The sequence below is a fragment of the Epinephelus lanceolatus genome, chromosome 20, assembly GCF_041903045.1.
Source record: "Epinephelus lanceolatus isolate andai-2023 chromosome 20, ASM4190304v1, whole genome shotgun sequence".
NCBI lineage: Eukaryota > Metazoa > Chordata > Actinopteri > Perciformes > Serranidae > Epinephelus > Epinephelus lanceolatus.
The window spans coordinates 21,828,142-21,840,955 of NC_135753.1; the positions used below are offsets into that span (position 1 = coordinate 21,828,142).

The following is a 12,814-nucleotide window of genomic DNA, read 5'->3' on the forward strand; positions in this document are numbered from 1 at the left end:
GCATATAGACATGGTCAAGACGACCTGCTGAAGTTCAAACCGAGCATCAGAACAGGGAAGAAAGGTGATTTAACTGACTTTGAACATGACATGGTTGTTGGTGCCAGATGGGCTGGTAGAAACTGCTGATTTGAATTGAACTAAACATCCTTTACCTGAGTATTGCTGCTGACCGTGTCCATCCCTTTATGCCCACAGTGTACCCATCTTCTGATGGCTACTTCCAGCAGCCCCATGTCACAAAGCTCAAATCATTGAACATGACGATGAGTTCACTGTACTCCAATGGCCTCCACAGTCACCAGATCTCAATCCAATAGAGCACCTTTGGGATGTGGTGGAACAGAAGATTTACATCATGGATGTGCAGCCGACAAATCTGCAGCATCTGTGTGATGCTATCATGTCTGGACCAAAATCTCTGAGGAATGTTTCCAACACCTTGTTCAAACTAAGACACCAAGAAATAAGGCAGTTCTGAAGGCAAAAGGGGTCCAACCTGGTACTAACAAGGTGTACCTAATAAAGTGGCTGGTGAGTGTGCATCCAACAAACAATCACATGAGTCTGGAATCTCATATTGTTGCACAGAGCTTCAACTGATCTAAAATGCAGGTGTTTCTGATTTAGGGACCAGGGCAGGTTGATCCTCACCTCCAAACTACAGCAAATTGTAGTTTAACTATTGAACTACATGCAGTTAACTACTTTCCAACACTGTCTATTATATCACAATCAGAGGCATAAATATAGACAATGTAGGCAGCATACTGGGGCCCCTGGGGTGGGGGAGGGGCCTTGTGAATGATTCAGATTGCCATCCCAGACCTACACCTGTGCTCAAAGAAGAACTCACATCAGTTTAAAGATCGTCTCTGTGCAGAATGATGTATATGCAGAGGTCATTTCCACATCAGGGGAAAGTTGTTATGTACTCACTTTAAATCTAAGGGGTGTAGCTACATATGACGGGATCTTGTGACACTGAATATTCTTTAGTGTGTACATGTTTCATGGAAATTCTATTGTATGTTAAATGATGATATTTATCTGTTAGATCATGATGGATTCAGTCTGAGTCCATCTATTTTCTTTGTGTTTGTCAACAGTTAATGTTTTATTTACAGTCAATGTGCATTATTATGTGTTATGTTAGTATAATGTGTTGCATAATGTTGTATTGTCACCTGTGTGGACCCCAGGAAGAATAGCTGCTGCAGTGCAAAAGCTAATGGGGACTTTAAGAAGCAAACAAACACAACAACCAGTCTGAAAACCAATCACTGGTCCAGTATGCGGCTTACAAAAGTGTGACGTGGAGACTTGACACTCCAGTGCACATACACATCAAATAAGACATATTTGCATGTTCTGGATTTTTCATTGAGGGAGAATGGGTGGATGTTATTTTAAGCATATTAAAAAAAGGAAACTGGACTTTTAAATTGAAAGAATCATCTATTACTTAAAGCAGCTGTGTCTTCAAAGATTATTAAAAAAGATGTCCCCTTTCTTGTTTTTGTTTAGTTGCTGTTTTAATCATGTATTTTTATACAGTTTTATTGCATTGTGTTTTTATCTATTTATTGCATTATTTTTTGTAATCTTTCACATTTCTGGATTTTAAATAATCATAATTTTGATAATGTTTGAATTTTTTTAATATATAGTTTTGTACAGATACAATGTTGTGCGTTATTGTTAAAATGCTGAATTACACTTGAAAAAAAATCAGGGGAAAAAAATCAAAATCAGATGGCCCTTTTCCTTTTTATGGGTTGATATGTTTTTTGTTAGATGCTGTTTATATCATGTATTTCTATACTACTATACAGTTTTATTGCATTGTGTTTTTATTTATAATTGTGTTGGGGTTTTTTTTAGTTCACTGCTCCTCGTATTATTTTCTATATAATAGTTTTCTGGATTAGAAATAATCATAATTCCTAAGAAAAAAATAATATATCGTTTTATACAGATGTTTTTATTGTTGTGTTGTTGTTAAAATGCTGAATTTAAATTAAAAAAAAAAATCAGAAAAAAATAACAGATGGCTCTTCCCTTTTCTTTTTTTTGGGCTGATATGTTCTTTGTTTAGTCTTTGTTTTTAATCCTGTATCTTTATACAATTTTATTGCATTGTGTTTTGATTTATTATTTGTGTTTTTTGTTCACTGCTTCTTGTATTATTTTTTTTTATATTATATATTTTTTTTTATTGTTTTGTTATTGATAGTTTTGTACAGATGTAATGTCTGTGTGTTTTTGTTGAAATGCTGAATTATTATTTTTTTTAAATCCCAAAAGACAAACTATAGAATGTATAAACAGTTTGTATCCTGTAATCTAATTTAATCTAATCTATGAAATACTTCTGATGTTTACCTAAGATTTTTGCTGAGTAGCCTATTCTTATTTTGTTTTCCCACTTATTTTTATTTATTTAATAATTTATTTATTGTCATGTTTAAAATAAAATCTGATTTATTAATCTCGCAGACACATGCAGGAAAATATGAAATGGACCACGGTCGACCTCTTGTGGTTAAATGTGGTATTGCTCCACGTTAACTGTGACCCGGAAGTATCTCCGTGTGTTTTTCTCTGTCACACGTGCCTACTGCACATTTAACAGCACTTTCCAACATGGCGGCGTGCAGTGTGGAGGAGCTGTTAGCCAAAGCTGAACAAGAAGAGGCAGAAAAACTGAGGAGTATCTCGGTCCACAAAGAGCTGGACCTGGACTTTGACATCGGGAACCTCTTAGCCTGCGACAAAAACCGCATCGAGTCCCGAGACTTCAAAGAGCAGAAGAAAGAGGACTTCCTGCGCTCGTTAGCTCGTGACAACACGCAGCTGCTCATCAATGAGATCTGGAAACAACCCACGGAGAGGGTCGAGGAGGCGATAGTGGCCAAACTACCAGACCCGACGACCCCGCTGCCCAGAGAGAAACCACCTCCCAAACCTAAACCTCCAACTAAATGGGAAGAGTTCGCCAAACTGAAGGGCATCCAGAAGAAGAAGAAGACCAACCTGGTGTGGGATGAGACCGCGAAGGAGTGGAAGAGGCGGTGGGGCTACAAGAGAGCCAAGGATGACACCAAAGAGTGGCTGATAGAGGTGCCAGAGACCTCAGACCCCAATGAGGACCAGTTCGCCAAACGCGCCAAAGCCAAGAAGGAGAGGGTGGCCAAGAACGAGTTCAACCGGCTGAAGAACATCGCCAGGGCGCAGAAGGTCAAAGTACCGGGTGTGGGTCTGACCCCTGCAGCCCAGCAGTCCAGAGACGACCTGGCCAGAGCTGTGAGCGTCGCCAAGACCTCCACAGCATCCGCGGGCAGGTTCCAGGACCGCCTGCCCAAAGAGAAAGCACCCAAGAACACCGGCAAGAAGAGGAAGTTTGAGCCCCTCATCGGTGACTTCTCCAGCGAGAAGCAGAAGCAGCTGGAGCTCCTGAGAGTCCTGGACAGCAAGAAGCCCAAACTGGACATCACCAAGGCTGTCAACAAGCAGATGAGGGAAGAGGACAGAGAGGAGGCTGCAGCCAAACACAAGAGGGGAGCAGGGAAGAAAGGACGCAAAGGCAGCATGCCAGGAAAGGGCAAAGGAAGCATGCCAGGGAGAGGCAAAGGAAAGGGTGGGAAGGGGAAAGGAGGTAAAGCTGGAGGAGGAGGCGGAGGAGGGAAGAGGAGAGGCAAACCTGGGAAGCGCTGAGGACTCTGTATCCTGCTACATGTGTTTGTGCCTTGGCATCAGGACATTGGACTGGACTCAAATGATGCAATGACTGTCTGATCAGTCTGTGAATGTGACTGTCTCTTTCTGTGTGTTTAAACTGTCACCACATCTGTAAATGTCAGTGGAGACATACTGATTAATATGTTTTATATCAATGGAAACATATTTAAACTGCAGCCCAAATTAAAATCAGCAGATTGTGATTCTGTTCCAGTTTTTAATTAAATGCAGAACTTATAAATTAATTTAATAGCTGATGATGGGGTGCACAACACTTTATCGCAGACACAGGGTAGTTGAGCAGCTCTGTGGTGGTTGTCGGATGATTTTTTCATCATTAATTCATCTTTTTTTCTTCTTAACAGTTTAAACTTAAGAATATCAGTCCTTGTTCTACCTGACATGTTCGGAGGACTATAGAGAGTCACAGGTCCGAAGGGTGGAGGTTTATAATCTTGGAGGTAGTGGTCTAGTCAGGAGTGCAGGTGGGGTTGTGATTTTACAAAGCAGAACAAATGTTGAATGCATTCTCTGGGTTTTAATACTTTCAAATATGCGGTGGTCATTTCTCAAAGATTACACAAAAAGATTTTGGATTTCTTTTTATTCAAAATTGTAACATGAAATATTTTAATAACTTTGATTACATTCACTAAAACCATCAAACACACAGTAAGCCAGTGTTGTAAAGTGTGAACAGTGTTGGGTGGGTTGCTTTGTAGTGAGTTACAGATTACAAGCTACTCTGTTAAACATGTAATAAGCAATATAGTTTTTAATAACTTCATCAAAATAATGTAACTTAAAACACTTTGATTTTTAAGCAAATGCTTTATTTAATCACCCTGACTCATAGCGAGGAACACACAGGTGTGATCTATCTCTGTTAAAGAGTGTAATCTGTTGAGGTGTTCCTGTCCAGTAGAACAGTCACCGTTAATGTACCAGGATTGGGAAGGTAATTTTTGACATGTGACAGGTCACAGATTAGGAGTTAGCCTGTTAAAAATGTTCTTAGTAACTGTTGCTTCATCAAAGTAATGTAACTAATTACAAGGGATGCGCAATATTGGATTTTTTGCCGATATCTGACGTGCTGATATATAACAACTTATTTGGCTGATAGCTGATACCGATATATCCACCTTTTTCCCCGCCTAATTCTCTTCTGTAGTGGCATTAACATCATATCATGTATACATACTTGGCCCACCAGCAGATGGAGACATGAAATACAATCATTTTCAATGTATGTAATATTCATTCATTGTGCAAAATAAGAAACAGCATGTTGGCTGCTAATAGTTCATTTTAAAGCCAATATTGGACAATGCCGATGATGCACCGATATTATTGTGCATCCCTATGTACTACATTTGATTTTCTAGTAAATGTTTAAACTGGGCGATAAAGCTGAAAAGTATGATAAACATAAAGTTAAGAAATGACGACTCGCTAGCTCACTCAGTATGGCAGTCCATGGGAAAATGCATCCGAGCCACTCTAACTGTTGTTAAATATCCGTTATTAATACATGGATAAAACAATGTGTTTCAGCTAGAGAGTCTTCATCAGGGTGTAAAATATTCCTGCCTGTACCACTGTCTCTGGCCAGTCAATGTTTTATATCCTTAAGTGACTATTTGTCCTTCAAGAGCACCTGGATTTTTATAACTAACTACACAGTGCTTTAACAATGGCTCTGTTCCACTGGACAGGATTACACTTGTTAACAAACATTGATCACACCTGTGTGTTTCCTGCTGTGACATGTAAAAGTGTTACCTGTGAAAAATACCTCTAACGGGCTCAGGCTGATTAAAAAAAAGCATTTGCTGAAAAATCAGTCCAGGAAAATGTTTATTGATAAATTAACCTTTAAGCAGAGTCTGTTTTTGGCTAACTTAAAATTAAAGTCCTGACAAATCAAAGTACTCGATCACATTTGTGTCAGAATCTCTTATTGTATTAAAGAGTCATGCGCAATGACTTTCATCATTGTCCACAATGGTGTACACTCAGATATCTTAAAGGGATCAACAGTTTATAATGTTTTATATTTTTGTATCAGCCAACCTCTATATTAAAAATCTTGATTTCTATTAAATCAGGTTGCTTAAAAGAACCTGCAGCAGCCAACAGGTGATGCAGCTCTGGTCCGGAAAAAGAATCTCCACAACGGATTAAACCTATTATTAATTAAGTAGTGGTAGTTGAAGCCAATACAATCTAGTGTTCAAAGTAAAGCTGTAATGCACAGTAGCTTTTTTTGGTGAATTTCATGTACATTTTCAATGAGGCTGCACAATTACTTGAGATATTATCGAAGTTACAATATGGTCAAGTGCAATATCCAAATCACAGCAGCTGCACATTTTTTTAAAAAGGTCAAATGTGTCACAACAGGGTGTATACAAGTCTTAAATGTCTTAAATTCAATGTTACAACAAGGCCTTACGTGTCATTAAATAGTCTTACATTTGAATTCGTGAGGCATGAACTATTACAAACATTTTATCTAATTTAATTTATCAGTTTTTATTTTTATTTGTGAAAATGAGTGAAGCCTTTCTGGTTAAAAATGCACATTTCTGATGTTACAAATCTTTAAAAAAAAAAAAAAACAACCTATAATAAAGTCATTTTACTTCATGAATAACTGAATGACTATTTCTAACCCAAAATTTAAAAAAAAAAAAAAAATAAAGACAAAATAAGAAAACAAACAAGACAAAGATAACAGTGTCCGAAAAGGAGTAGGTAGAAATAAAACTTATGTGTCCCTACCCCTTTCTTACATTTCTTCTTTGAACTCATATTATTTCAACAAATTCCTAAATTTATTTACAACTAATATACGACTATCCCCAGTCAATTCACCGCCCAATTAATAAATAAGTAATAAACACAGTTTATTTACAGTCCATGTAGCACCCAGTGTTACAAAATAAACATGCACTCCCCTCTTTTTTGTATAGTTTTTTTTATATAGATTTGTATTTGTGCCTTGTTTCAACTTATCACGCAACCCATTCCACAAGTCCACCCCAAACACTGAAATACAGAGACTCTTCTTAGTTGTACGAATACATTGTTTTTTTTTAAATTAAATTCTCCTCTCAAATTATAACCATAAATATTTGCACTTATCTGTTGGCAAAAGGTAGACTGACTTAACTCACTCTAATAACCATACTCCTACTTAACACTTACCACCATGCTTTAATAAGTTAAACATGATATGTCCAAAAATCTGTCCTAAATTTGGTTAATATGTGTCTTGAACGTGTCTTAAAAAGCATTAAATTTAACAGACTGACACCTGTGGACACCCTGAACATGCCCTTATAATAATGATGTATAATGATGCACTGTGGTGCTGTGGCCTACAGATTTATATTCCACACATAAAGGAACATACTTATTTGGTCGTACCTCAGCAAAAATCACATCATAATGATTTTTATATTTTTTCTTTCAGTGTAAATGAAATGCAGAAATCACTATTCCCACTCAAATCTGTCAAAATAATCACAATATGATTTTTGTACCCTAATTTTTGACAGCAGTCCTGCTTTGTCTCAACAGATGAATGCATGAACGTGGAGGAGCTCAGTGTTCATGTGTTTCTCCTTCCTAGAAGTAAACATCATTGCTTTTCTAAGCGGCTTAGCTGTGGTTTTTGGTTATGTAAAGGCTTTGCTTTGGCCTTGGCGTCTAGACTGGAGGCATCACACTGAATTAGGAGCAGTCAGAAGTGTTGGAGACAGCTAACAAAAAAAGAAAGCCCAAGTATGCACAGCGTTTTGTTCTCCACAGGTATGTTAATGTGCTGCCTGTTGTGAAAAAGACTCATCTGAGAGTCAGGGGGGGTGCAGGCCAAACAAGTGTTTTGCACAACGACTGAGGCCAAAGAAATTTAGGTTAATAGCTGTCTCATCCATTTACAGGTGTTTCCACTTTCAGACAAACAAACAAAGCTTATCCACAGCTCCTCTGACAGGATTTCAACCTCAGATCCTGTTGACATTGATTGCAATGAAATAAGTTGATAAAGTTTTTCTGCAGTTTAAGTTCATTGGCTCTCAGTTTTATAATAGTTGCAACAAACTTTCATGGCTCACATATGATCGTCTGGCTCAGTGATCACTCATGTTATTGATGGATGCTTTTTAATCGCTGACACAAGCTCACAGCCAAGCTCCATCGCACCAGAGCGGGAGAGGGGAGGTGTGTGTGTGTGTGTGTGTGTGTGTGTGTGTGTGTGTGTGTGTGTGTGTGCAGGGTGGGTTCAATCACCATCTGTTGAGCAGTCCACCACCCCGTCCCAAGCCCATTCATCTTTGTCCCTGCTCACCCAGGCCACTGGAAAATGGGACACAGTCAATAACCCTAAATCAATCAAGCACTCATGACGAGGTGGAATTATGAATTCTCATCCACGTCAGGCGAGCGGTGGCAGCGGCCTCTAAACTTCTCTCGCATGTGACCAGATGGTCAAAGAACAATAGGCACTGGCATGAAGATGAGGTGGTCAAGCACAAACTCTGAGTTGAAGACTATTGAATATTAAAAACAGATCTGTATTTGCTGACATTTACTCTTAAAGATTTAAAACCCAGCTATTACTGTAATAATCAAACACTTTTCTTCCCCACACTGATATCTGATTTGTCTGCAGTCTTGTGCTGTGCATGTTTGTGTGTGTGTTATTCCCCAGGAAGGACGTGCTGTTGCTTGTGTCCAGCTCCAGTCAGTGCTGCAGCGGATTAGTCAGCTGCATTTATCTGAAGGTAGAGCAGAGAGGAGTGCAGGAGCTTCGGTCAGTGTGCAAGTGTCAGTGTATCTTCAAGATGCAGCGTATCTACATGCACAGCAATGAGCACTTTGAAGTCTTCACCACTGTCCTTGCTCCTCAAGGTGAGTGGAATCATGTCTGCAGTGAAGTGTGACATCATTTTGTCATTGTTAGGGAGAGCAAGATGGGATATCAGTGCCAGATGATTAATAAATAATGGGGGTAGCTTGTTTGTTTACTCATTTACTGAAGGACATGGTTACAGAAATACTTATGTAGGTGCATTTATGTGAAGAAATGCTTATGTACATTTGCATATAACATTTTTGCTGATTCATTTTCCCTCTCACAGGGAGGTATCGATACAGAGCAGAAGCTGAAAAGGCAAGTTAAACTATTCAATTATGCATCTAATATGCACTGATGATAATGTAGCATTGGCTGCTGGTTGTTAATTCAACATCATGTGAATCTTAAACAGCAGATACATGAATCAAAACTTCCTGTTTTCTAAGTAAAATTGATATGAGATGACATTGATGTTATGTAAAGTTGGTCAATTTCCTGTGCCTCCATTATGTGTTTAATTAATCTAATTCCTTCGACAAACACGGACCATATTTAGGAGGAACAGATAATGAAGAGTAGACCCAGATTTAGGGTTTCTATTTAACTGCACCGCCTGTTAATCTCTGACACATAATCCTCTCCATTCACTGAGTCTGACCTGTAGACTGCAGAGAGCGACACAGACAGTGACTGCAGCTTTAATCAGGGCAACAGAAAGAAAATGCATCAAACTGCACCTTATTTAAATTCAGTTTTAGATTACATTATAAATGCAAAGTCAAAATAACTGGCTGTAGCTCTCCCTTTGTCCATTAGATGGTAGTGGTGCACAGCTACAGGCCCCACTGGCCAGATGAGCTGGAGCTGTCCCCTGGTGACGTCATCCTGGTGCTGTCCAAACATGAGGAGGAGAGGTGGTTTGGGCGGCTGCAGGACGGCCAGCAGGGCTACTTCCCCGCCTCCTGTGTGATGGAGCTGAGCCAGGTTGGTTGGCTGCCTGATGAATGTGCTCAGCAATGCAGCATTACTGGATGGTGTTGTTGCTGCTGCTTAATGTCACAAGGCAGATTGCACTTCCTGTTCTGTTTCTCCACAGAAGTGTAGGTTTTTAATCACCATGAAACATTTTGTTTCTCAATCAGCTTCTTAACGTGAGCACTGGGATTGTACTCAGACACATTATTTTCTGCCAAAGTCAGAACATATTTTAATTTGGCCTGAGAATCAAAATTAAATTTAAAAAGCCTGCATTATAACCTGGAGCAGAAAGCTATTTCACTTTTAAACATTCTCTTTTTAATACCCCTTAAAAGTTATGAAGAAATACTTAAGATTTTGAATAGCGGCTTTAAAGGGTAACTTAAGTATTTTTCAGTTTGGCTCCTTTTCCCATATTTTTGTGTCTAAGTGACCATCAGAACAAGAGTTTTTGAACTTGGTCGAGTACTGAGCAAGAGCTCCGTAGCCAGCAGCTACAAAACAGGCTGCAATGTAACCACTTGGGGCAATTATGCACCGTCAATTTACGCCCACTGAAAGTGCTTGTTTTTGCCACTGACAGGCTCAGATTGTTGCCATAAGTATCTGAAAGGATCCCTACAAAGATAGACCTTTTTGTCAAACAGTAAGATCCTTTTGTTTAACCAGGAACAGCCCCTAAAATCATCATCAGCAAGCTAACCAGATTCCATTTAAAAAAACAGCAATTTTATCACTGTAAAACACACGTCATTCAAAGTCGACAGAAACAAATTAAAACTCACAAAAGCCGTGTTGGTTCATTTTTCCACTGTTTCAACAATCAACAACTATGGTTTGGTTTAAATAAACCCTTAATTCACCCAGTTAGATGTGAAAATATGCTGATTCTATACATGCTTAAATTACTGTTTAATTGAATGGAGTCTGGTGTTTTGACAACAGCGACTCTGGGGCTGTTTCTAGTCTAACAGAAAAGGATCTTTCTTTTAAATAAAGAGGTCTAACTCTGTAGGGATCCTCTCCATCATGTTGTCAGACACGTAGACTAGTAGGTATACTTTGATAAACAAGCTTACTACATGCCAGTATGCATTTAAGGCAGTAAGTAAGTAAATTAAGTGGCAATGTTTTTTGTATGAATATAGTAAATATAAGTATAGTTACTTTTTTTCCAAACATCATTTAATTTGTGTTTTGATATAGAATTGGTTAAAAATGTTCTGTCCTGCAATCAAACCATACAAATAAATTTCCATTTCTGCACTGCTACTGTCTAAGTAGAGAAATAACAGCAAGATAAAATCAAAGGAATCTGAGCTGTCACTGTGATTTTGGGTGAAAATAGTGGATAAGAGAAGATACCAGAGGAAGTGTACCGTTTATTTCAGAACATCTGCACAACAGTTTTAACTCAAACACACTCAATGGTTCCCTCTCAGGTGAATCTTCCTCCAAAAGCCCTGCGAAGGAGTATATCTCTGAGGAGCTCGGCCTGGGACAACGACTCAGGTGTGCGCAGCAGACATGGAAAGTAAGTGTTCAACACATACAGCAGCAACAACAAACACACACACATCCCCCTCGACGAGTGCATGCACACACATCAAGCAAACACCCAGCAGCTGTTGTACCAGCGAACCCCCACACATCCCCCATCCCCAAATCCCATCTCACTGCTCTCCGCCCAGCGCCCCTGAACAGGTGGCCCCTCTCGTCCCTCATTAGTTGACAAAGCACACTGATTACTAACCCCGCTGAACACACACACATGCACACACACACAGACACACTATCTAGTCAATCCCCTCTCACTGCAATGCATCTCATTAAAGAGGAGCAGGAGGGAAAGACCTTTTCATTTTCCATCCTAAATGATACGAAAATGTTTGACCGTTAAAATCAAAATGTTATGAAAATATCTACGATTGTTCGTCAAATAACTTTTCATCAAAGCTATAATCAGTGTAGCATAAGTTGTCTGATAGGATACTGTGCCCCCCCCTGCAGTTTATTTGACAGTAGGAAGCATTTATTTTTGACAACCTGCCACTGAACCTTGCTCACTCACTCACATAAACACACACACACCACACAGAGCCCTCTGTACAGCTCCGTGCCTGTCTTGTCTGCTAGCGGTGGAATTTGGGTCATGAGGAATAAACAGGGCCTTTGTGTTTGTTATTTCCTCTTTGTCCCCCAGTGGACACATTCGGCAGGCACTCAGGAGGGGGAGCAGAGGAGTTGGAGGAGGAGGAGGAGCGGGGCTGGATGGGGGCCAAGGCGAGAGCGAGGGCCCCTTCCTGGTGCGGAGGCCCCAGAACCCTGCGCCTCAGCCCGTGGCCTCCCAACCTCAGACACACAGATCCCCGAGCCTGCTCCACAGGATCTTGTCCAAGTGCCGGAAAAAGAGTGAATGCCAGGGAGCTACAAACGGGGCCTTCGAGGGCGACTAAGAGGCCCTCCTCTTTGTCCTGGGTGGCTGAGCCGAGTTCACTTTGGTGGGGGGGAGTACGTGTGTGAATGGAGGAACCTCTGAAATGTAAAAAGACAGGTCTTGAATATGTTGATATGGGGTGGTGCTCATTTCCATACCAGGTATTCTTGACTTGGCTGCATTTCTAGAATCAGGGGGTCGAATTAGGAGTGTGCAAACCTAATCAGCGATGTCACAGCAGGATGTTTTTCCCATTACATTCAATGGACTATGCCTGGTGTGACATCACTGATGGGGGCATTGCCACAAGTGCAACATGTTTGAATGTAGGGAGCTGAGCAGCTGCTATTTCTGCCCTGTTTTTCCAGCATGGCAACATGACATGCCAGGCTTAGCTTTGAATATATAATAACTATATAATCTTTGCAATCATATGTGTAAAGAAACAGGAATTCAGTGAAGCAATAAGATGCTCAACAGATGTAGCCTTTTTCTATGATAATTAAGATTAATGTTCCATTGTCTGTGCACATTTTGTTCCATCATTCATGTTTCTTAACCTCATCTGCTCATGTAAAGCTGTTAATATATATGTACTTAGCTGCTTAATATGTAATTATTATGATGATTATAAACCAGTATACCCTTACTGGCTGATGTATTTTTACTTCAGTGGAAACATGCCTCCATATATTACCTCATACTTCAGCTCCTGTTCATTTTCCTTTGAACACACTGGGCCTCCCTCCTATTTACCAGTGCCGGAGGAGAAAAAAAAAACTCTCTCAAGC

At 39.8% G+C, this 12,814-nt stretch overlaps 2 protein-coding genes across 2 annotated transcripts; both read left to right on the forward strand.

The window, feature by feature from the left end:
• Nucleotides 1–2,610: 2,610 nt before the first annotated feature.
• On the forward strand, nt 2,611–5,584 carry rrs1 (ribosome biogenesis regulator 1 homolog). Its single transcript, XM_033638116.2, has one exon. It carries the CDS (start codon nt 2,647–2,649, stop codon nt 3,715–3,717), a length of 1,071 nt encoding a protein of 356 aa, XP_033494007.1. The 5' UTR covers nt 2,611–2,646; the 3' UTR covers nt 3,718–5,584.
• A 2,872-nt stretch (nt 5,585–8,456) lies between these two features.
• Nucleotides 8,457–12,670, forward strand: LOC117264919 (uncharacterized). Its single transcript, XM_033639240.2, has 5 exons — nt 8,457–8,661; nt 8,892–8,923; nt 9,425–9,592; nt 11,029–11,120; nt 11,790–12,670. Exons 1-5 carry the CDS (start codon nt 8,595–8,597, stop codon nt 12,040–12,042), a joined length of 612 nt encoding a protein of 203 aa, XP_033495131.1. The 5' UTR covers nt 8,457–8,594; the 3' UTR covers nt 12,043–12,670.
• The last annotated feature ends 144 nt before the right edge of the window (nt 12,671–12,814 follow it).

Bases quoted from the DNA above. Each gene is read 5' to 3' on its own strand.
- rrs1 (XM_033638116.2), top strand. From the start codon at position 2,647: ATGGCGGCGTGCAGTGTGGAGGAGCTGTTAGCCAAAGCTGAACAAGAA.
- LOC117264919 (XM_033639240.2), top strand. From the start codon at position 8,595: ATGCAGCGTATCTACATGCACAGCAATGAGCACTTTGAAGTCTTCACC. The intron at 8,924-9,424 runs GCAAGTTAAACT...TTTGTCCATTAG, and splicing joins ACAGAGCAGAAGCTGAAAAG to ATGGTAGTGGTGCACAGCTA. The intron at 9,593-11,028 runs GTTGGTTGGCTG...GTTCCCTCTCAG, and splicing joins GTGTGATGGAGCTGAGCCAG to GTGAATCTTCCTCCAAAAGC.